At 59.1% G+C, this 23,329-nt stretch overlaps 1 protein-coding gene across 8 annotated transcripts in view; it reads right to left on the bottom strand.

The window, feature by feature from the left end:
• The window catches only part of JADE2 (jade family PHD finger 2), a 51,362-nt gene that overhangs the window by 15,415 nt on the left and 12,618 nt on the right, over positions 1-23,329 (bottom strand). For all 8 annotated transcript variants that reach the window (XM_045550809.1, XM_045550803.1, XM_045550806.1 and 5 more), the window contains 7 exons: positions 22,732-22,826; positions 11,952-12,109; positions 7,638-7,798; positions 6,712-6,923; positions 5,364-5,531; positions 3,714-3,830; positions 1,755-2,219 (listed from right to left, as the gene is read on the bottom strand). In XM_045550809.1, coding sequence (XP_045406765.1) covers positions 1,755-2,219; positions 3,714-3,830; positions 5,364-5,531; positions 6,712-6,923; positions 7,638-7,798; positions 11,952-12,109; positions 22,732-22,826 — 1,376 coding nt within the window. The remainder of the gene's footprint in view (positions 1-1,754; positions 2,220-3,713; positions 3,831-5,363; positions 5,532-6,711; positions 6,924-7,637; positions 7,799-11,951; positions 12,110-22,731; positions 22,827-23,329) is intronic.

Here is a 23,329-nt window from a genome sequence, read left to right as displayed (position 1 = left end):
ACGGGGCTGCCTTTGCCCAGGACACTTACAGAGGAGAGACTAAGCCAGCGTCCCTCCTGCTCCCGGCCCTGCCCCCATTCAGGTCCTAATTCAAGCTCAAACCCTAGGAATCAAGTTCCTCTGAGGCTTCCTGTCACCCTCTCTCTCCGAGCCCTAGCTTCCCCGTCCGCTCAGCAGGGCTGGGAGGTTCTTCCTCAAGTCTCTCTTTCCAGGGTGATGATTCCAGACGTGAGTCAGCCCCCGGCTGCCCCGAACAACCCAGCCAGGCCCGCGGGCCGACGGCGTGTCACAGGGAGCCTGGGCCTGACGGCCTGTCTGGGCGACAGCAGGAGTAAAGCGGGGGTTTGCACTGGGGACCCTGGAGGTGGAGATCGGGCGGCCCGAGGGCAACTCTGCAAGCAGCTCTGGTCTCAGAAGGGCTTGTACCCGACGCCCCTGACACATGTGACAGGGCCAGGCTGCCCAGGAGGTGGCAGCTGCAATGTACGTGCCTTGTCCTCTGCCCTGGCTGGAGCAGTGACATCTGTTCCCTCCCACTCTGCTCCTTCTGAGCTGGGGGGCAGGCCGGCTGCCAGGCAGTGATGCCCTCCCAGGCCAATAGGGTCACTTCCCCCCGGACCAGTCCTCAGGGCAGACGAGCTGGGTCCAGTCCCCACCTCCCACCAGCGAGACACCTGCTTTGCAGACTCGCCCGCTGAGACATGGATGAGAAAAGCCTCAGGCCACAGAGAGTCCCTCAGTGCCTCCTGTTTCCTGATGGGGCCAGGGAGAGGGTGAGACTGTGTGTCTGTACCCACGGAGGACACTGTGACATGATGCCACATGCTCGAAACCCTAGAACTTACTGTGCCAGAGAGGAGAGGCCGCAACAGCCCCTGGGGTTCAGAGGACTGGACCAAAGACCCCGACGTCCTGCTTCATCTCACTCAGCCCCCCCCCAGCTGCATGCTGGGAAACAGATGACAGCGGCTCCGTCCGGGATGGTGGCTGTGGGGCCTGTCACCCTGGCTACAGTGCAGTGGTGTCATCATAGCTCAACCCAACCTCAAATTCCTAGCCTCAAGCGATCCTCCTGCCTCAGCCTCCCCAGTAGCTGGGACTACAGGTGCACACCATCATGCCCGGTTAATTTTTCTAGTTTTAGTAGAGACGGGGTCTCGCTCTTGCTTGGCTGGTCTCAAATGCCTGAGCTCAAGCGATCCTCCCGCCTCAGCCTCCCAGAGTGCTGGGATTACAGGCGTGAGCTAACGCACCCAGCCTGACCCTCACTCTTAATGCCCCCGGCTCTCGGCACCATGGCGGGGGGGGGGGGGGGGGGCAGCTTGGGAAGCACCAGGTCCTCCCCTGCCCAGACTCTAAACACAAGCTCACGTGCTCGGACCGGGCGCAGCCCACACAGGCCAGAGGCAACACGCGTTGAAAGCCTGGGGTCCTTGCCCCAGCTTGAAGGCAACACGCGTTGAAAGCCTGGGGTCCTTGCCCCAGCTCTGGTGCTCCCCAGCCTCGCCACCTGGGCAGGGCACCCCCTTCACCAGGCCGGGACAAGAGTGACTCAGAGACTCAAGAGCTGGAGCTTCTCTGTTCTGTGAAGTGTCAGCCACCCCCACGCTGCCGAGACCTGGAGGCCCCAGCCCCTTGGCCAGCCCCGGAGCAGAGCTCACAGTGCGAGTCCTGGCTGCTCAGGGCAGTAAGCGAGGCACGGAGGGGCCGTGGCACGGCCTGCCGGTCAGGCGGGGCAGGCGCGGGACACTCACCCTTTCCAGGTCCTGCCGCAGGTGCGTGAAGAGCCTCAGGCGGCGGTAGAGGACGTCCTGCTCCTGCTGCGCCAGGTTGTCCACCTCGTCGGTCTTGGGGGTCAGCAGCGGCTGGTTGGCGTTGGCTTTCCTCTTCAGCTTCCAGTACTGGTAGACAAAGTCCACCAGCGCCTCGGCCAGGTCCAGCCGCTCGGCCACCTCGGCCGGCTCCACCAGCTCGTAGAAGTCCTCCTCCAGCTGCTGCAGCCGCTGCTTGCGCACGGTCACCTTCTCCAGGTCCTCGCCAGCCTGGCTGGGCTCCGCGGGTTCCGAAGTGGGCTCACCCCTCGGGCCCCCGTCGCTGTGCTCCTGGCAGAAGGACTTGAACTTGACCTCGTCGTTGTCTGCTAATATAGTCCGCATTTCCAGGCCGTGGTCGAAGGCGCACGTGACGTGGAACGCTGTGACGCAGGAAGGCATGGAGCACTGCAGGGAGACGAAGGCGTCAGGAAGGCAGCGCCGGTGGGAGGGGAGGAGGAAGGGGGCTTCTCCCAGGGCTCCGCTGAGGATGCAGAATGCCGGTGAGACCCTAAATGAAACAGCGCGGACTCCCACCACCCTGCGCTGCTGCGGAGAGTTACGGCAGGCGGGAAGGAGGAGCTCTGGGGCACCTGGGTGGTGACAGGTCCAGCACCTCACACCCTGGGGGAGTCAACAATCAGAAGGTGGCCAGGCAACCCCTCTGGGGACAAGATGCATTTCTGCATGGGCAAAATGACTGTGGGATCAAAAGGCATCAAAAGAAAGGCTGAGGCTGGGCGTGGTGGCTCACGCCTGTAATCCTAGCACTCTGGGAGGCTGAGGCGGGATGATCGCTCAAGGTCAGGAGTTCGAGACCAGCCTGAGCAAGAGTGAGACCCTGTCTCTACTAAAAATAGAAAGAAATGACTTACATAACTAAAAATCTATATAGAAAACATTAGCCGGGCATGGTGGCACATGCCTGCAGTTCCAGCTACTTGGGAGGCTGAGGCAGAAGGATCGCTTAAGCCCAGGAGTTTGAGGTTGCTGTGAGCTGGGCTGACGCCATGGCACTCCAGCCCGAGCAATAGAGCGAGACTGTGTCTCAAAAAAAAAAAAAGGCTGAGGATGGGGTCACCAACTTGCGTACTTCTGTAGCATTATCTAAAATGGGGACTGTGTCCCTTTTGCCCTCTGGGAGAAGGGGCTGGGCTGGGACCCCTTCCTTCTCCTCTTGTCCAGGCAGCCTCGGATGACGGCCATGGGCAGCAAACACGCACCGAGCTGTCGGTGATCATTGGCACTGAGCTCACAAACCCTTCTGAAGCCTTAAAACTGGGTGGAGGCACAGCTTATGTTTGCAGTGACAACTCTTCCTGCAGAGGTGAGCAGGACAAAGGATGACCTCAACCCCCACCCCCAAAATATAGACCAGAGCCATCATCACCTGGGAGCTTGTTAGAAACACACATTCTCAGCTCCACGCCAGACCCACTGAGTCAGAGCCCCTGGCAGCAGGCCCAGCGAACGGCTCCACACACCCTCCAGGTAACACAGAGGCACACCGGGCTCTGGGAACCACCGCTATACACGCATTAGAACAGCCCTGTCCTGCGCCAGGAGAGCCGATTAGCTCAGCTGGAGAAGAAGTTTGATTCCTGCCTACTGCCCACAAGAAGTCAAGTTTAATGTCAGAAGCAAGGCTAATGTGTTTATCGAGCCCAAAGACACTTGCTCGCAGGGACAGCCAGGGTTCTCAGCACTCCGATGGGGTGGCGAGCCTCCGCTGCCCGGGCCCGTCCCCACTGCCTAGAGGACCCAGGGATGGAGCAATGTCCTTACACCCCCCCCAGGTGGGCAGGTGGAGGGTGGGGGCAGCTGCTGTTTGTGAGGGTGCTGAAGGCACCCCTCTCTCTGCGGCTGGCTCGGGGGCAGCAGAGGGGCGGTGGGGTCACGTACCTGGATGCAGGTGCCCGCACACTCCTTGCAGAGGCTGCAGGACAGAGCCCAGCGGCTGGCCGGGATGTGAGAGATCTTGGTGATGGGCTCCATCTTCTCCGGGCAGCCAATGCTGACCTGGGCAGGACACAGGGAGCTGCGTCAGGCCCTCGTCCCCAGCCTGCCGCCGGAGATGCCCCACATGGAGGGCCGTCTGCTGAAACCAGGCGGCGGGCAGACAGCGCAGTGGCTGAGCCCTCGAGTCCCACGTCCTCCCCGACACCACACACGCATGGCTCAAGGGTCGGCGTCCCTCCTAACTCACCAAGCTGACCACTGGCTGAATGTGTGCTCACCTGTGACTGATTTAAATTACCCGTGAATGTGTAAGAGTGCGTATCAGCATGTGGCTGGCTAGGTGAGCGTGTGCACCCACAGGTGTGCATGGGTACAGGCAAGGTCTCCTGTGACCGTGTGTGCCCACACGTGTGCGTGTGCATGGGTACACGCAAGGTCTCCCTCCTTTCTGCACCTCAGGCCTTTGTTAATAACATCTTCAGAGTTCTTATTTTAACTTGCACTGATTTTATTTTTCTGGGCACCAAGACAAAGGGGTCATAAGGCTCTCCCGGGCAAAGGGACGTGCCGCTGCTCAGCTCCCTCTGTGGGCACAGGCCCTGCAGCCGCGCACACGCCTACTGGGCACCACCCACCCTCGGGCCCAGAGACAGGGCACATTTTGCCTCCCCACTGCCCCTGCCTGAGAAGGGAAACAGGGTCCCCCTCTCCACAGGTCCTCAGCCAGAGATCCTCGTGATGGGGTCCTAGCTGGCTCTGCTCTGCTGTGACCAACGCGGGGCACACTCAGAGGCAGTCCCAGCCCTTGAGATGCTGATCTGGGAGCACGTGACTACCGCTGACACGAACGACGCCCGTCACCGAAGCCTGGGACGTGGCCCCAGGAGGGACCTTCAGACTGTGAGCCCAGGAAGGGGAGGGCCGTGTGCCGAGTCCAGGTGGGAGGGCCATGTTCCTCCTGGGCACAGGCAGCACTGCAGCGGGGCCTCTATCTGGGTCACGGCACCCAGCTAAACTCCAGTGAACTTCAGCATTTCATGTTTCCGATGAAACGGACGGCCTCCCGGGAGCACAGGGCTTCTGCTGACTCACGCACTGTGGACCTGCCTGCCGCCCGTGGCCCTGCCACCTGGGCTGGGACACAGGCCCACCCCCCATCCCAGCCACAGCCAGAGCACCAGGCCCACTGCCCACCTCTGAATTGGGCTCACTGCCTGATTTTCTTTTAGGTCAGTTGGTTTATCTTTGGACTCAACATGCAGCTTGACGGGCTGGAAGCGCTGCCTCGGTTTAGACGCACCCCACAACCCCTGCAGGCAGCGGGCTGACTCCTACCTGGATCTACCTCCTCAACACCCCAGTGGCCCACAACCCCCTTTTCCCATAGAAACCACTACCTGAGCTCTGCCCAAGTTCAAAGGCAAAGTTCTCTGGGGGCTGCTACCTTTTTACCTGGCCTGTCACCTGAGATCCCAGAGTTTCAATGTGGGCCCGTCACCCTCTTTCCCCAGTGCTCAGACCCCCGAGTCCCACGCAGACCCCCTGCCCCATGGGCTGACCCCTGGGGCTGCCACGCCCCCAACGCCTACCCACCTCAGGGATCCACAGGGCGCAGCTGACGTGCACCCACTTGGTCCCGCTTCTGGTGGGCTTCAAGGCTCCTCCTCGCTTGGGGCAGAGCAGGCACTTGGGCTGGACACCCAGGGCACACGTCCGGCACAGCCAGCTGCCCATGGGCACCTTGAGGATCCCGTAGCAAGCCTGGGGGAGACAGGGGGGTATGAGTCAGGGCACCGGCCACTGTGTCCAGTCAGCAGGCAGCTGCCAGCGGCCCCAGCCCCAGGCCACGCCGCTGCGCACCCCCAGGCTCTGGCCGGAAGAGCCCCTAAGGAGCTGTAAGGCGAGGAAGGGAAAGCCCTTCGCCTGCTTGTGTAACTAACTGAAATGTCACCATTTCACAGTCCCCTGTGACAGGGCTCAGGTCTGCCCTCTGCTGGGAAGAGTCACTTTAGCCAAAGGTTCCTACCAGCCATGGGCCTCAGGAGGCGCCAGGGGCCCCTCAAAACGGATGCAAAATCCGGTATACACTTCCTGGGAACAAGGCCCAGAGCCGCCATCTTTGTCCCACGGGTATCTGTGAAGAGGGCTCCTCCTGGTCGTGCCTCCAGCCTGGGAAAGAGCGGCCGGGTACGAGGGACGCGCGGGCACGAGGGACGCGCGGGCACGTGGGGTGCGCTGCCCCCCCCAGGAGGCTGCAATGCCAGTCCGGGGGCCGCTGCCTCTGAGCTCCCGAGGGGGCTACTCCAGCAACTGGCAGGGACAGCCGCAAGGGTCGGGTCTTCCACACACAGGCCCGGAGACACCCAAGACCTGGAGCCTTAGTCAAGACGGGCCTGGCCCGGCTGCCGCTGGCTGTGACTCCCGCAACGGTAACAGACGCTTCCGGCCCTTACCACACTGCTGTAAGCGAAGAGCTCACAGTAAACAACTTAATCCTCACAACGATCCACTTTTATGCAGAGCGAAGAAACAGAGGCCCAAAGAAGTTAAACAGCCCAAAGTCACGCAGCTCGTGAGGGGCAGAGCCACGATTTGAACCCGGGCAGCCTGGCCCAGGCTTTGCACTCAGTCACTGCCCTGCGCTGCCTCTTTGTTCCGGAGGGGAGGGGAGGAGGTGGCACGATGGGGCGGGGTGCTCACGGGGGGTCTGACGAGGACAGGACAGAAAGGCCTTCGCTCAAGTGTGGCTGGCAGGGCTGAGCCGAGGGGCCCTGGGTGTCCCTGGCACCACGGGGCACTCACGCCATTCCCTACCGCCCCCTCCCTCCTCGGGGCCTCTGCCCGCGGCGCCCCTGCTCCCACAGCCAGGGTGACCCGCCCCGCACAGGGCCTGCCCGGCAGCACGCGCACAGCGTGGCTGAGGGTGACGGGGTCTGTCCACCTGGTGCACACAGACGTTGCACTTGTCACAGAAGACCATCTCGTTGCCATCCTCGCCCTCGGGAGAGCGGCACACGTCACAGACAACGTCCTCGTCGTACTCGATGCCCAGCCCCTCCTGCGTCTCGATGGCCCGGGCCATGTTCTGGTGGCACAGAGTCTCCAGCTCCTCCAGCACACGCTCCAACGTCAGCTCGTCCAGCGCCGGCCTCTCTGTGGGGGGACAGCAGAGGGGACGTTAGGGGCTCGGAGGAGGACCCGGCCCCTGGGCTGCAGGAATTCGGGGCAGGGGCCTGGGAGAGTTTCCGTCCATCCACGGCGGCCTGGGGAGAGGCAGCCACTGCCCAGGGCCGCAGCTCCGTCCTCGGAAAGCCGGCCGGGCTGGATCGTTCGGCCTCAAAGGCCCTGACCTCTCATGGGGTTCTGACTTCAGACGGCCTGCCTGTGACCAGTGTGTGTGACACCTGTGTGTGCAGATAACATGGAAACGTCTCTGGGATGCGACTGGCTCCATGGGGCATCCACTGCCGGTGCTGTGTATGTGGGGGGCTGAATACGGCAAAGCCACCGTCCTGGGGACGTGTCAGCGAGCTCCAGCAAGCCCCTAACTCCTGGCCCGGCCCCATCTGTCACCCTGGACTCACCTGTGTGCTCACTCACTCTCCACGTCACACCCACGCCGACTACGCTAGGCCAGAGATCCCTGTAAATCACGTGCTATTGCTGCCCGACCCCCCCCCCAGAGAAACTTCAGGCAGAGACACCAGAGTGACCTCGCCAGTCAGCAATGCAGGAGGGACACCCCCCCATGGCCATGCAGTGCCCACCCCGGTCCTGGCCACTGCCCTTCTGCGGGTGAAGGTGCCGGGGGTGGGAAGAAGCCCCCCTGCCCTCTCTGACCCCACTGTTAGCGCGGGGGTCACCTACCCATCTCCTTGAGCTCTGAGTTGATGAGCTCCAGCCAGTAGGCGTCAATCTCATCCAGGTCATAGCGGCTGCCCCCGGGCCAGTCAGGCTGGGAGCCCTCGCCAAGGGCAGAGCCACTCGGGGACACCTGGGCAGGGGGGCCTTCCAGCGGCGGGAGGATCCTAGGAAACCAAGAGCGGGTGTTGTGAAGGGAGGGCCCCTGGCCCGCCACCCTAGGCCGGCCCAGCGGAGGAGCTGGTGGGCAAGTGTAAGGCCTGAGACTTTGACTCCAAGCACGGCCCCTCCTGCCACCCCCTCCTTCACTTCTGCCCCCACCAGCCGCCCACCCTGCGGAGATACAGGTGACGCACACAGAAGACATCCTGTGAAGCGATGACCAGTGGAACTCAAGGCTGGGGAGGGCCAGGGTCCACATACCTTCCCAAGCCCCGGCCCCTCCTCGCCAAGAGCCTGAAAACCCCATGGCCTTGGGGGGAACCGAGACCACGTCTCCTCTGGGGTCAGGAGGAGCCCTGCCAGGTTACATTGCTGTGGCCCAGGGGGACCCTTTCCAGACAAAAGGTCTACTGCCACAGGGACACAGTGCTGCCCACAGACCTCATCCTTCTCCCAGACACTGTTGCTACCTGGGCAGGCTACACCCTTACCTGCCCGCCAAGACGGAGGCCAGATCCCCTGGACACACAGAGGCGCCGGCTGCCGTCCCTGGACCACCGCAGCTCAGCCTCCGAGGCAGCTTGGAAGGGCTCCGGCTGCGGGGCGTGGACCCAAAGCCCAGTTCCACCGCCGAGTGTGGCACTCTGGGCGCCCCACTGCACTTTTCCGTGCCCCGGGGTCCTGTCCTCCAAAACAGGCCAGTGTAGTAACACCCACCTCGCATGGCGGGGGAGAGGCATTCAATCCTCTCGCTGATGCTTGTCAGGCTCTTAGAGAAGTGCCCGGCACACAGTAACCACTGTGTGTGTGCACATGCGTGTGCATGTGTGTGCATGTGCGTGTGTGTGTGCGTGTGTGTATTCTGGGACAGCCGGAGATCACCTTTCTCCCGAAATGGAACCCAGGGGCATTCTGCCTTGGCTCAGCTGTGCTGCCCCTCAGCTCCTGATGCCAGTTAAAAACGCCAGCTCTTCCCACCCCCCACTGGTTGCCATGGTTATTGCTTGCAGCCTGGCCTCCTCCAGCCGGCTCTGCAGGGCTGAGGCCCCTCACCTGCCCGAGAGGCCTCCTGGGGTCAGAGGCAGAGCTGCCAGGGCTGTGACTCAGCCAGCGGTGACCAGGAAGGGAAGGACAGGGCCCTACGTGGCACGGAGACGTGGCTGAGCTGCAGGGAGGGCTCCTGGGCCCCCCAGGTGTTAGCAAGAGGGGCAGGGAGGATGAAGGGGAGAAAACGGCCCCCAGGCCCAGCTGCAGCGGAGGGGCAAGGAGAAAGGGAAGCGGGGTGGGACCCCCTCGTCGCACACTCAAGGGCCATGCTAAGGAAGGTCTCGGAAGGATGTCTGCTTCCCACACCAGCAGACAATTCCAAAGAGAGGCAATACCAGCACTCTGCAGTCCAGCAAAATTCTGCCTTTCCCCATGAAACTATCATTTGAATTAAATCATTCTTTAAAAAAAAACAGCCTGCAAGTTGGTCGTGGCCTGGCTTTCTTTGTGCCCTAAGCACATGCTGAGTGGGGGTTCTGGGCAACCTCTGTGTGAGTGCCCACCTCCTACCAGCGTGGCGTGACTACCCACACCTGCCTGCCTGTCAGCCGCCACCGGGCCAGGCCCCTCGAGGCCAAGATCACCGTCCCCCTTCTGGGGTTTAGGGACTCACAGCAAAGGCATTTTCTGCGCTTCCCAGGTCTCTCATCTTCACCTGTGTGTCCCCTTCTGGCTCTGGCTCGGGAGTGACGTTTCCCCACCAGGTGTGGGCTGACCCAACCCCAGCCGCAGCCAGCAGGACGGAGGTCAGCTGGGAGGAGGAGGACAGCCAGGCTGAGGTCCTGCGAGGGGAAGGGCTCTATCCCAGAAGACCAGACGCCAGAGGCTGGTTTTGGCCTGGGCTGCGGCTCCTGGCCACACTGAGGGGTCACTAAAGGCTCTCGTCCAATTCCCAGTCCAGAGGGGGACACAGGTCCTCAGCACTAGGAGAGATTTCAGACCAGCGGGAGGCAAGACCTGCCCAGAGGCCAGGGACGGAGGGGCAGAAGGGAGCCAGCAGGAGCTGGGGGAGGACAGTCAGAGCCGGCTGCCAGGGTGACAGGGCACAAGGCTCTCTCTTGGGGCCTCACGGGGGCACCCCAGGGCCTGTGCCTGTGGCCTGTGATTTCCTGGCCCAGCCCACTAGGGCCTGGTGGCTACGCAGGGAATTCCCCAGAATTTCCCAACTTCCTCATCTATAAAATGGGGACAGTAATGTGTACTTTATACGGTTAATAAAGTCATTAAACGAGAGATGAAAATAATAGGCTGGGCACAGCCAGCGCTCAGGAACAGGGTTCCCCTAACAGTCCTGGCCCCGGTGGCGGCTGCGGTGGGAGGGCCGGGGAAGGAGGAGGGGCCGGGCCGCACCGGGAAGGAGAGGCGTGATCTCTCTGACAGCACCCTTCCCCGCCCCCGTCTGTCTCTCCAGAGAGCGCGGGCAGGCCAGGGGCGCCTGGCTCATGTCAGCTTAGCGCAGCCAGCGCATGCTGCGAATGCACCTAGCGAAGCCAAAGCAGACCGAACACGCGCTCCCCTCTTGATGTCAACAGATAAAGCACCCTACGGGCAGACTGAAGCCAAGCTACTGGTGTGGAAGCATCTGCAATTAATTACCCGGGCCAGTGGATGTTTCCGGAACCACCTGACATTGACAGCAAGTAGAGACGACAGACCGCTGGGCCAAGCCGAATCAGGACTCACCTTGCCCTGCTCAGCTGGTGGCCTGCCCTTCCCCTGTCGCCCTGGGCCCTGGCACGAGCGGAGACTTGGCATGCGTACTCTCACTTCATCCTTAAGCCTCACCACACACCGTCCGGCAGTTACCGCTGTTATCCCCATTTTACAGACCAGCAAACAGGCTCAGAGATCAAGTGACAGTTCTTTAGTTTGCAGAGGCGAGGGTGGAAAACTCGCTAGGAGCCTGACCCGTTTCTGGCCCTGGGCAGGGGGTGTGGAGGAGGAATCGTGCTCTAAATCCTGCACAGACTCCCCACGGGGCCCCCAAGCCTTCTGGGGAGGCCCGGGGCGCCCCTCATTCTCAGAGAGCCCCAGAGTGCCAGCAAGTGTTGGTGGGCACTCGCCCCTCAGCAGTCACTGGGGGACTGGCCCCCCAACATCCAGTCCCCAGAGCACCAGTCACAGGTGCAGCTGCCAGGAAGCACCAGTGCCAGCGTCAAGGGAGGTGATGACAGCCATGCTCTTTGCCCCAGACCTGATCTACACGGGCTCAAGCCTGAGCCATGAGGCTGCCAAGTCTGGGAGTGGACCAGTAACCCAGGCTGCCCAGACCACGCAGGCCGGCCAGTGGGCGGAGCCAGGACGTGGGACCCCTCTGTCCTGAGATGTGACTTGGAGGGTTTCCCAGGGTGCAGACAGCAGCACTTGGCGGAACTCTGTGGCTGGAGCAAGACCCTTGGCCACGCGGCTGCCTCCTAACAAGAGCAGCCGGGGTCTCTCTGCCCCGTGGGGTCAGCAGGCCATGGACCCCGGAGAGGACTCAGCCCCGACCCGGCGCTGGCGGGAGAGCCCCTCGGAGGCTGCTAACAGCAGCTGCTTCCCGAGCATCTCCTGTGCGCCAGGCACCGACTCTCCCTCAAAGTACTCTTTTCAAAGGTTCAGAAAGTCAAGAGCACGGTTGACCCCTGCCTTACAGACTAGACAAAAGTCTCGAGATCTCCCTGATCAGATCCACGTCACCATAAGCGCGGCCCGTCTCTGCGGAGTGCTCGCTGAGTGCCAGGGCCCGCGCCAGGCGCCTTCTACAAGTCCCTTCACTGCATCATCCCAACACCACCACGGCGTGAGGCAGATTAGTTATTATTATCATTCCCATTTCACAGACAAGAAAACTGAGGCCCAGAGACATGACACTTCTGGTCCAAGGTCACATTGAAGGTGAGTGGTAATCTGAAGCCAAGCATTCTAGAGCAAAGCCCAAGCCCTTAGCCTCTCGGGTGAACTGCCAGTATTTCTGGAACTTTTCGATGGTTTATCAGACAAGAGAATCAAATGCAGAATAGAGACGGGTACAAAGGAATCCCAGGGCTGGTAAGTCCCTCAGCTGGAAAGCAGCCTCCCCTTCCTCCCCCACCCCGACGGCCCCTCGCCCACCCGGGCTGCCCGGCTCACCTCACCACGGGCTCCGGAATGGCCTCGGCCCCGGCGGGCACCTGCACACCTTTCTCCCATTCCTGCCGCCACGGGTCGGCCAGGACGTAGTAGTCCTCTGGGCCGAGCTGGTACGAGTCTGGGATCTTCATGGCAGTGATCAGGTCTGTCCGGAAAACCTGGCAGGGGCCAGAGGGGAGAAACGGCTTCAGACCGCCCCAGCGCAAATAAACGCAGCGCGGCGGGCAAAGCCCGCGCACATGTGAGGGGACAACATAAAGGCAGCAACAGTGATCAGCAACAGCTTCTCGGAACCCAGCACACGCTTTGCACAAGTAGTCGTTTCATAAACGTGAGGAACTGAATTCACATTGTTCTGACTTATTGAAGGACAGAGTTTGAGGGACAGATGGGAGTCGACCTAAGAGAGAAGGAGAAAGACTTGCAGAGAAAAAAACAAAAATAAAAGAGGAAAAACTGAGAGGGCAGCAAGGCTTCTGTTTAAGCAATGCTGCCATTACGTGACCGTGCAGGGAATTTCCACCCGGGGGTGCAATCGCGTTACCTACTTGCACCCACAGGCACAAGCAAAGGTATAAAACAGCACAGGGCGACACCCCCAGGAAAACAGAAGGCCAGGACCTCACGCAAAGAGCAGAGGGATGGCTGGGCTTGGGGCAGCCTAGAGAGGGGCTGGGCCTGAGTCAGGACCTCCCAGGTCCCCCAAGAACAAGGCCACTCTGTCTTCTGCCTGGGCAGGGGCTCCACACGGCCACAGTCCGCGTGTGACGGGGCAGGCAGGACAGGGTCATCTTGTCTTCCTTCTTAACTGAGCCCATCCACGTCTCTCAGAGCCGAGCTGTGAGTGGTCACACCCCGATGCGTTTGTTTTTCCTCTGAGCACCTGCTCACTCGGGGACAAACTGCTTCCCCAGGTCTGTCTACCGCAACCCCCACTACCCAGAGCACTCTCTAAACCCCGCCCCAGCCAGCACCGGCGACCACGCCGCCTGCCCCGGTTGCCTGATCTCACTGTGACCCCCCGCAAGTGCTGCTGTGGGATGTGGTGGCAGCTCTAGACACCATGTGACTTGCTCGGGTACCAACTTTCCCAGTGATCATCACTCGAGAATCACAAGTTAAAGAACTCACAGCGCTGAGACAAGAGAAACCACTTCAAGGACGACTTCAGGCCTCAGACCAAACTCCAAACCTGCCCTCCCCGGAGCAGTCAGTGCACACAGCTGTGCCGGGGCTAAGTCAGCTCACCGCACACCCATCCACGGTAACCTCCGCCCGCTGGGTGTGAGGCTGCGCCTCGTCTGAATCCAGGTCCACAACAAGGAAAACGCTGCAATGGGCGCCCTGAGAGGCCCAGAAGCAGCATCTTGCAGAGTCTAATTAACGTCTGCATCTAGCTAGAGACCGCCCTGGCTTGAAAAAGGTCAAGTTTCTTGAAGACTCTATTTGCCAATATAATTTAATTGTTAGGACTAACACCCTAACATTTAATTAGGGTGCCAGTGTGAAAAAATTAAAATCAGATTACAATTAAATGCTAATTAAACAGAAGATGGAATGTGGCTAAGATTTCACAGCCCTGATAATTTGCATATCTTATTAGCAAGTAGTAAGAAAGCTCATGCAAGAGCACACATCCAGGCCCTGGGTGCTTTCGGGGGCTCTTCAGTAGCCCCGCTTTGATGGCTGGAGCCTTTCCCAGCAGAGGCCTCTGGAGACTCTGCCAAGCCCAGCGGGGCTGGGCCTGGGTGACTTCATTATGGGCCCCAGCAGGGGGAACTGCCCCCAAAGTGACTCATGAACTGCCCTCAAAGTGCTCCCAATCCAAGCAAGCCAGGTGGTGCGACATCCCAGAGCCCTGTTGCTCTGACACCTCGGGGGATCAGACACCCGGGACAGCCCATCATCCTGCCCTGCAAGAGACCAGTGTCACCGTGTGCCCTCTGAAGAGACCAGTGTCACCGTGTGCCCTCTGAAGATGCAGGTGTGGGCTGGAAACCTCCTGCTGTTCCCCTAGCCGGGGCTGTAACTTACTGTCACCCCCTCAGGGATTCCTTCCCATTCACCAGCTCAGGGAGCGCCAACTGCCCGACTGAACCACTTTTCGTCCCATCCTTTCTTCCCAGCACTTAAACTCCTGGAAAGTATCTGGCTGACTCACATTGCTTGTTTTTTATCTCTGCCCGGCCACACCTGTCCTGCTGCCGGCTATATTCTCAGTGCCTGGCACTGAATACAAGGGCCTCCCTGGGGAATGATGTGATGAGTCTGAGGCCCCTAGCTGGCTCCGGGCAGGGTGTTTTGAACCCCCATGAATGGAGTGAGATACCTCTTGGATACACCCGAGGCTGAAATCCCCAACCACAGGGACCTGAATGGGGCCTCTGAGCCGCAGCAGCAGCCTCTGTTCTGCCAGGCTTGAAGCCCAAGGACCAGCGCTCAGTCCAAGCTGGAGCTGGAGGGCCACACCAGCTGGGAGAGGTGGCCTTGACCAAGGACCAGGCTTGGCATTGAGAACTGGGAGCAGGAAGGGGTCCCGGGCTCTATGCGAGAGTCCCTTCCCACTGCAGTCAGGGAGGTATGGGAAAGACAGAAGACTCTGGTTCCAAGGGAGTTCCAAGTTTCATCCTGGGTTAGGGTGAGGTCACTCAGGGAGCAGGTGGCACACTGGACACTAGTGGCCCTTTCAGGCAGTACTCGTGGAAACACAAGGAGGGCAGCACTGTCATACGGTACCAGCCAACATGCAGAGCACACCGTGTGCAGAGCGACAGTCTCAGCACTATTTCTGAATTAGTCTGTTATTAGCCCTTGTGCCAACTGTGAGGTAGGTACTGCCATCATCCCTGTTTTACAGTTGAGAAGCCTGAGATGTGGGTTAAATAACCTACCCAAGGTCTGCACATTGGAAGTGACAAAGGGACCCAGGCCAAGACAACTCCTGAGCCGCCCAGCACTCCCCGCAGCCTCCCTGCCCCTTTCGACCATATGCTCACTGCCCAGTGCCCTGCAGTTAATCGAAGGCAAATCAGATGGCTTCCCCAAGGGCTAGAATATGCAAATCCGACTGTGGCCTTTGCTAGTTCCAAGCCCTCCAGTGGCTCTCTACCATCCTCCCACCATGCTCAGACTGAGCTGCAGAGCTAATGAGGCCCTGTGGCCACATGGACGCACTTTCAGTCCCCAAGCACTTTTTACCATTCACACACGGGAGGACCCTGCCTGGGACACACCTCCCTTGCCAAAGTGGGGCTGGCATATTGCACCCTCAAGGTCTTGGTCCACCCCACAGCTGCCCTGGGAAGCCTTCCCCAATCCCAGGCTGGGTTCTGGGCTTTGGCTGAGCATACACAGCCCCTGTATCAGAATCTCTTGGTCTATCGTCATGTCTTCTCCACTGGACGGTGACCTCAGTGAGGTCCGGCTGGGCCACGGGGTTGGAGCCCAGCGGTGCAAGCAGGGCCTGGCACGTGCCAGGTGCTCACAAATGCTGAATGACTCAAGATCCTTCCATGGGTCAACCACACCTTCCCGGGTTGCCATCCAAACCAACAGCCGGGCAGCTGGGTACTCTGCCCCTTCCAAAGGAGCCTCTGTGCATGTGTATAAAACTGTCCATAAATATGGCAGTCCAGCTGTAACCTGAACATCTTTTTGTTTTGAATTGCCAGGGGTTAGGCTTGGAAAAGGCTCAATCCCTTAAATAATGCCTTACAATGATTCACAAAAATTAAATAAAAAATTAAATGGACACTGATGAACACCTTGCTGTGGCAAGAAAGTTGGAAGCTGAAAAATACTCAATTTTCTTAGAATGTGAATGTTTACTATTTTTCTCTCTTTTGGCAGAAATTGACAAACTGTCTTTAAAGGTCTGCTGCTTAGCAACCAAGTTCTTCCAAGCTGCTTGGGAGATGTTAATTGTGGCTGCTTCAAAGAGTACGAAGAATGTTTAGACGCCTCAAACTCTAACTTACTAACCAATCTGAGTGCCAGGGGTGCCAGTGTAGCCCTGGAGGGCGCTGGAGACCCTGCCCTGCCCAGATGTAAGGACGCTGCTCCAGAACACAAAACGTGGCCTTGCCCTCCCAGTCCTTTCCTGAGACTGAAGATCACACCTATTCAGAAGTCTACCCTTCTGCACCTAATTCCCAGGCAGAACTAAAACCAGGCTGTGCAAGAAAGTATCTGTGGAGTTGGAGTGACGACCAGAAGCAAATAAAGATAACGACAACAGGCAACTTCCAATGTACCCCGACCACACGGCACCACACTAAGACTTTTAGGACACGATTGTGAGGTTGGCAGATGTTCTTTAACATTTCATCCTGGGACCTTGCATTTCTGCTTTCTTTTCTCAAGGGGTGAGTTACTGTATCACAGAAGATTGCAGGCTAAGAGGCACCAAGAGGAAGTTTAGTTACTTAAGGAAAAGCTCCAGCAGTTATCACACAGTTACAAAATAGAATTATTTGTGTAATTATTTGTTTAATGTCGATCTCCTCTAATAGCCAAGCTGTGAGACGACAGACTGCATGTGTCCTGTTTATCACGGTGCCTGTTTCTGGTATAGCGCTCGGCACACAGCAGGTGCTCAAGAAATGCTTGTAGAGTGAGTGAATGAATGAATGAATGGACCCCAGGATTTAAGCATAACTACAGTCTAAAACTTCCTGCCCTGTCTTAGCAGGAGAGTGGAGGCAGGAGGCTGGCCCAAAGGATTCTTCCAGGTGGAACTGAAAAACTGGTCTTGGGCGCTAACCCAAAGCCAGTGAAAACCACTTTGGCCAAGATGGTCTCTCCTTGACCTCTGTCCACACTGAGAGTCCCAATGTGGAGCTCGAAGTGGCCTTTTCCCCTTCAACCCTCAAGGAATGTTTTAGGGTCTTTCCTGAAAGAGCCAACCTCATTGGATTCATTTTCTGAGCACCTCAGCTCATTGGAAACAACAGCGAATAGGGCAAAGCAATCCTCTTGCTAAGGCATTCCAGGTATCGTGTGTTAAATACTTTGCCTCAACTGATTCACATCATGCCCATTTCACAGATGTGGATACTGAGACGCAGAAAGGTTAAACCACTTGTTTGACATCTGCGCTTACTGCCTGCAAACTAGCGAGGTAGTTCTTTTAAAACACCTTTCCCGGGCTGGAACCTGCTAAACAGTATCTCAGCCAAGAGCAAATTTAGTCAACATTAAGCATAAAACAGCAGAGAAGGGCTCTGGGAATAGCCACCCTTTGCCCAGTCATGTTTCAAGCCACCACTAGGCTAAGTTGGTAAGATACTTAAAAAAAAAACAAAAAAAAAACACCACTCTACATCTTTTTCTTTTACTTTCATGAGGATAACAGCACTTCCTGCTCTTAAAGAAAATTTATTACACACATTTCTTTTGCAAGACAAGTCCCAGAGGCCAGGAGGCCTGTCCAGCTGGCGGGAGCAGCGATGTTTCCGACTATACTAGCAGTGGATTCTGCCCCGCACCCCAGAGGAAGGCAGCGAGCGGCCGGCGCGTAGCCGGGTGGAAGGGCTCCCCCCGCCCTGCCGGCCTGGAGGGGTCGCAGAGGAGCCGCAGGTGGGCTGGACACTGGGCTGGAAGCCACAGAGGCAGGCCACAACCTGGTGTTGGATGCTCCGTTTTCTCTCTCAAGTTTGTAGGCATTTAGCATTTTACTACAACACGTGCTATCACTGTTTTAATATAAAATAAGTTATTTCAAAATCTGGCTGACACCTCTGCTCCTTAGGAAAGCACCTTCCTTATCCTGCGGTTTAGAGCTCCAGCACAGCCTGGCCACCCCCAAGGTCACCGTCACCCATCTTCACTCACCACCTTTCTTGGGGTGGGGGAGAGCAGTCCTCACAGGAACTTTTGGGGACACTGGGTCTGGGGGACACCACTTTGCTGGTAGCAGAGGCTGCTCACCTCTTTCCTCCAGGCCCTGTCCCCTGGGGCAAGGGGCTGGGCACCAGAGAGGGCCCAGTGGTACATGCAAATCACCCCCATTCCCTCATCTAGGGAGATGCTAATTTGCCACCAGGGCCTACAAAAGGAGACCTCAGCGGGATCCCAGCTCTGAGCCACCCTGTTCTGGGACCGCCCAGGCTTCCATCTGGGGATGTCCAGCAGCTTCACTGGACATTCCCCACCCCCCGCCCCACTCACCTCTGGCCCCCCAACCCCTGAGTTGCGGGGGTCTCAGGAAAGCACAGTCATACCTACAGAACATAAACTGCATCGCAGGCCTGGGCAGGGTTCCAGATAGCGACCCCGAGGCTCATCTGCCGAGGGTCACAGACCTGCTCGGGGGCAAGGCCGGGGCCTTTGGCAGAGCTGGCTGCCGCACCTCGCGTAACGGACACCTTCCTGTGCCGCACCTGCATCCTGCTGACAGAGGGCAAGCTCCCCAGGGACAGGGCCGCGCGGTCTGTCCCCCGAGCACCGAGCCAGGCCTACTAGGTGCTCTTGGCTGCTCGCTGATTTTATCTGCAGCTCCCGGCCCGAAGACCCACGTCTCTGCTCTGCCTACGGGCTGACTTCTGACGACTCTGACTTCCTGAAAACACAGCTTTCTATCTCAAGACAGGCTGCCCGGGAAACCCCGCTGCCTCTGTGCCCCGGGCCTGCAGGCGACAGCCAGCCTCCGACACCGGCTTCCGAGCTGCAGGGCCGGCCTCCCAGGCTCCACCAGAAGCCTCTTTCACGCGGCTGGCAGGCCGAGGGCTGGGCAGAAACTTGTCAGTCCCCTATCCCCTGCGGGAAGGGACGGGCTGGGGGGCTGCCCCCACCCACACTCCCTGCCTCGGCTTAGGTCTTTGAACGGCCTCTCCTTCCTCCCTCAGCCCAGCCACGGCTTCTAATCTCTGCCCTCAAAACACCCCAAGACGCTTTCAGGGAGCAACAAGCCAGAAACTCCCGTCTTAGGCAAAAGGAGGCGGAGAAGTCTATGGCAGTAGCTCCTAAGCCTGGCTCCCAACAGGAGGTCTTTTAAAAAGTACAGGTCGGGGGGTCAGAGGGGGCTGGGTGGTAGGAAATTCCTACCATCCTTCAGTGATGGGCACACTGAAGCCCTGACTGTGCCACTATGCAACGTAACCACGTAACAAAATGACACTTGTACCCCAGATGTTCATATGAAAAGAAACACAGGTACCTGGGGCACTAGGACAGACCATTTAAGTCAGGATCCCTGGGGGTGGGGTGAGATGTGTCCCATAAGGGGTTAAGCGCTAACAGTGGCTACGCCATTTGGTGGAAGAGGCCAGGCCAGAAACCCAAGGCCTCGGCATTCCTGGATAGCCAATCCCCTCCTTCCCTTTAGGACGTAAGATGGATTTCAGCTTTGCTGGGAGCCCGCAGGTAGAGGAAGGCAGCAGCCGGGTGCCCAGGGCCAGCCCCACCTTCTCCCAGTGCCCAGGGGAACCCCTGGGCAGGCTGCAGACCCCGTGTGCCTGGCCTCTCAGGAGTCCCAGGCCTGTCCTTCTGGCCCTCGGCACTGAGGCCCCACTTCCCTTTCACTGCGGCTGAGCGAGGGGTCACCCACTGGGAAGGGGCCAGATGGGACGCTGGGCCTGGAGGCCTTAGCCCTGTCCAGGGTCCTGACTCAGGCCCACACAGGGCCCCGAGCACTTTCTTCAGCCTGAGCCACCTCGCTCAGTGTAGCTGCCCCATGATTTGCACCCCTGGGGGGGCCCTGACTGGTCACCACAGGGCACCCCTGCGGGTCTCACTCACCCAAACCCAACCCAGCCCTCTCGCAGCTGTGGGTTCGCCAGGCCCCCTGCCTGGCTCTGCTGAGCGCTGAGCGCCCCTCAACGTCCACGTTTCGAGACGAGGAGATCAGCGAACCATGCGGGGGCGGCTTCCACCCCACACTCGGTTCTGCAAGCGTTCCCACGGGGACTGGCGCCAGACTAAGAGCAGACCATGTGACCAGCCTGCCAGCCACTCCGCAGGCTCATACTCCAGAGGACTGGGCAGAGGGGGTTCCCAGAGCCCCTTTCCCCAGGGTGGCCAAAGCCCTTGGTCCCCAAGCCCAGAAGACTACAAAGGCCCCCCCATCTCCAACCCATTCACAGAAAGAGAGGAGAGCGGCCCAGCGGGGAGTTTAGTGCAAACATTCTCTGTGGCCGCGTCCTCACCTTCCTCTCTACCCTCTCACGAGCCAGGTAACTTGGCAGCTTTCACTGACAGCTTCCTCTCTGCCCCGTGGTGACTCGGAATTTGTGCCGGTCATGGCTCAACCTTCTCACTTAGGGGACAAGGGAAACCTCGCAGGCTGCTCTCCAGCCTACCATGGGAGGCAAAGCTTGCCCTTGGCAACGTTTAAGGCTTCAAGGTGGGGAGGACTTCCTCAGCGCTCCCACCGCCCGGGGCTCCAGAGGGTAGGTGTCTCCCAGGGAGACCTCAGAGGGTCCCGGGCTTGGGCCCAGGGCCACGTGTAGCCAGTCCCCAGCAGGACTGGCCAGCAATACTCTTCTCCTGGTTTGACCGTTCCAGGTGGGGAAAGTGTGTGTGTGTGTGTGTGTGTGTGTGTGTGTGTGTGTGTGTGTGTGTGTGTGTGTGTGTGTGTGTGTGTGTGTGTGTGTGTGTGTGTGTGTGTGTGTGTGTGTGTGTGTGTGTAGGTGGGGAAAGTGTGTGTGTGTGTGTGTGTGTGTGTGTGTGTGTGTGTGTGTGTGTGTGTGTGTGTGTGTGTGTGTGTGTGTGTGTGTGTGTGTGGGTGAGCTCTCTCTGGAGTTATAACCCCCGCCCCCCACTGCAACCAGAGCCAGCCCTGAAAGCAGAAGACAGGTGGGATGCTCAGGGGCAGGTTCCTTACGTCCAAAACGGGCATGACAGTCCTGCTTCCCAGGACCAGGAAGGCACAAAAACGTGGCTACTGTTTTACTAATTCAACCACTGCAGCTGGGGAGTCCCTGTGGGTCACGAGACTGAGAGGAGTCCCAACCAAGAGGGGGCAGGGCCCCCAAGGTCCCACCTGCCTTTGTTTCCCAGGCTGCACTTATGCATGTCCCATCCCCCACCCAGCAGGGCCACTCCCGAGAGCCTCACAACAATGTCTTCCGCCTCCCCTAACTGCTCTCCCAGAGATAAACCCAGCCATCTCCACGCCACCCCCACGGGGGCAGGGAAGGACCTCAGACTTGGGGGGGGGCAGGAAAGGACCTCAGACTTGGGCAGGGGGCAGGGAAGGACCTCGGACTTGGGCAGGGGGCAGGGAAGATGTGGCATCAGGTCTCAAAGACCCCCCTCCCACCTCCCAAGGGGAGGATCCTAGGGTAGGGCAGCTGGAGGAGAAAGAGCCCAGGGGGAAGGGAAGAGGAGGAGGAGGAGAAGGGGGGAGGGGAAGGGGCGGAAGAGGAAGAGGGTGCTTTTTCAAATGCAAAGCTCTGTGGAAGCACCCCTGGGGGCTGGCTGAGCACCGAGGCACCAGGATTGCCCCTGTGGTGAGGGAGGGCAGAGGAGGGCACTGGCCTGGAACAAAGATGCCTCCCCCACCCCATGCCGAGGGCTCTGCCCCAGAACTCTGGGCCTTCCTGGCCTTGGCACTGTTAGCCCATGGTCTTAAGATCTCGGCTATTATGACCTTGGGATCCTGACTTTCCTAATTCACAATTGTGGGCGAGTTTCAGTAACTCCAGCAGCGTCCAGCCCAGCACCTGGCTACTCTGTAGGCTGCAGTACAGTGTCCTGCTTCAGGGCCAGATTCGGGGCCAGGCGTAGTGGCTCACGCCTATGATCCTAGCACTCTGGGGGCCAAGGCTGATGAATCCCTTGAGCTCAGGAGACCAGAACTGAGCAATAGTGAGACCCCACCTCTACTAAAAACAGAAAAAATTAGCCGGGCATGGTGGCACATGCCTGTAGTCCCAGCCACTCAGGAAGCTGAGGCAGGAGGATCGCTTGAGCTCAGGAGTTTGAGGTTGCTGTGAGCTACACTGATGCCACGGCACTCTAGCCCTGGCAACGGAGTGAGACTCTGTCTCCAAAAAAAAGGCCAGATTTGAAGCCCCCACCTCTCAACGCTCCTACTGCCCCGTCTTGCCAAGGGTCTCCTCTGTGCTCAGCACAGCAAATGCCTAGTGCATTAGCCCTGGAGACCTGGGAAGGAGCACAAGGCCCTAGGATGGGATTCTTCCAGGACAGCGGGAAGCAGGGTCCCAGATGCCCGTCAGTCCACGCCCACCCCCACCCCCAGTGCTCTCCCCACAGCTCCAGAGGCCACGCACACCTCCACCTCCTGTAAGAACCACCCCGGGTCAGAGCCAGGAAGGCCCCAAACGCAGATGCACATGATTAACTGGATGGCTCTGGGGACCCCATCCTTTACCCTCACGTTAGCAAATCTGTCACCCTTGACTCAGCCTCCAAAATGTCCCAAATCTCACTGCTTTTTTTTAATTAACTTTTTTTTTATAATTTAATCTGAGCATCAATCCTCCTGCTTCTGACTCCACTACCACCGCCCAGCGCTAAGCTCTGCTGGACGACGGCGGATGGTCTCCCTCTCTCACAGCGGCTGCTGGGACTTTTCATTACATCAGACCGTGTGGCTACCCTGTTTGCGATCCTTGAAAAGCTTCCCCCTCTCAGATGGACAGGAACATCTTCCCAACCACCTACCAAGCTCAGGTGACTCGGCCCCACCCTGTTCACGCCACTCGGCCACACTGGCCTCCCCTGGCACTGCCCGGATGCTGCACCCCCGCCCCACCCCGCATCCTCACAGCGGCCCGCTCTCCCTGCCACAGTCCCTGGGAAGCAGGGCACCACCCACCTCGGAGGGCTTCTTTTCGTTCGGCCGGGGCCAGCCCGACTTGGTGCTGCTGGGCAGTTTGGAGCATCTTGACACTGACGTAGATGTGGCGTGACCTGCGGAGAGAGGACAGTCCATGAGGGGTCCTGGCGGGCCAGGAACCGCCCACCTGTGTCCAAGGACAGGAAGCCTGTAAGGGAGCCCTGGCTTGAGTGTTCAGGAAGAGGCGACCTCCGAGACCAGCTAGTGGACTGCCTCTGCTCTGGGCCTCAGTTTCCCCACTGACGAATGGGCACACGCAGCCTCCTCCACTCACCAAGCAGAAGGGGCTGGGAAATCAAAGGCAGTTACTAGGGCTCGGGATTAGCTTACTGTGTGACCCCAGAAAAGCTGCTGGGCTTCTCTGGGCCTCTGTGTCTTCCTTGGTCTCACAGAACTGGATAAGCCTTCCACACCCACTCGCCACGATGCCCCGGGCTAGGTACTGTCAGGACACTATGGCACGAGGGCCAGTGGTACACAGAGGCAGGGCAGGGCGGTGGCAGGAGTATTGCTCTGAAGTAGACACACAGACCACCAGCTTGAGCCCTGACGCTGCCACTCACTAGCTTGTCACCCT

The sequence above is a fragment of the Lemur catta genome, chromosome 5 (assembly GCF_020740605.2).
Source record: "Lemur catta isolate mLemCat1 chromosome 5, mLemCat1.pri, whole genome shotgun sequence".
NCBI classification, from domain to species: Eukaryota; Metazoa; Chordata; class Mammalia; order Primates; family Lemuridae; genus Lemur; species Lemur catta.
Note: the sequence above shows the minus strand (reverse complement) of the source record. Positions and strands in the feature narration are given on the sequence as shown.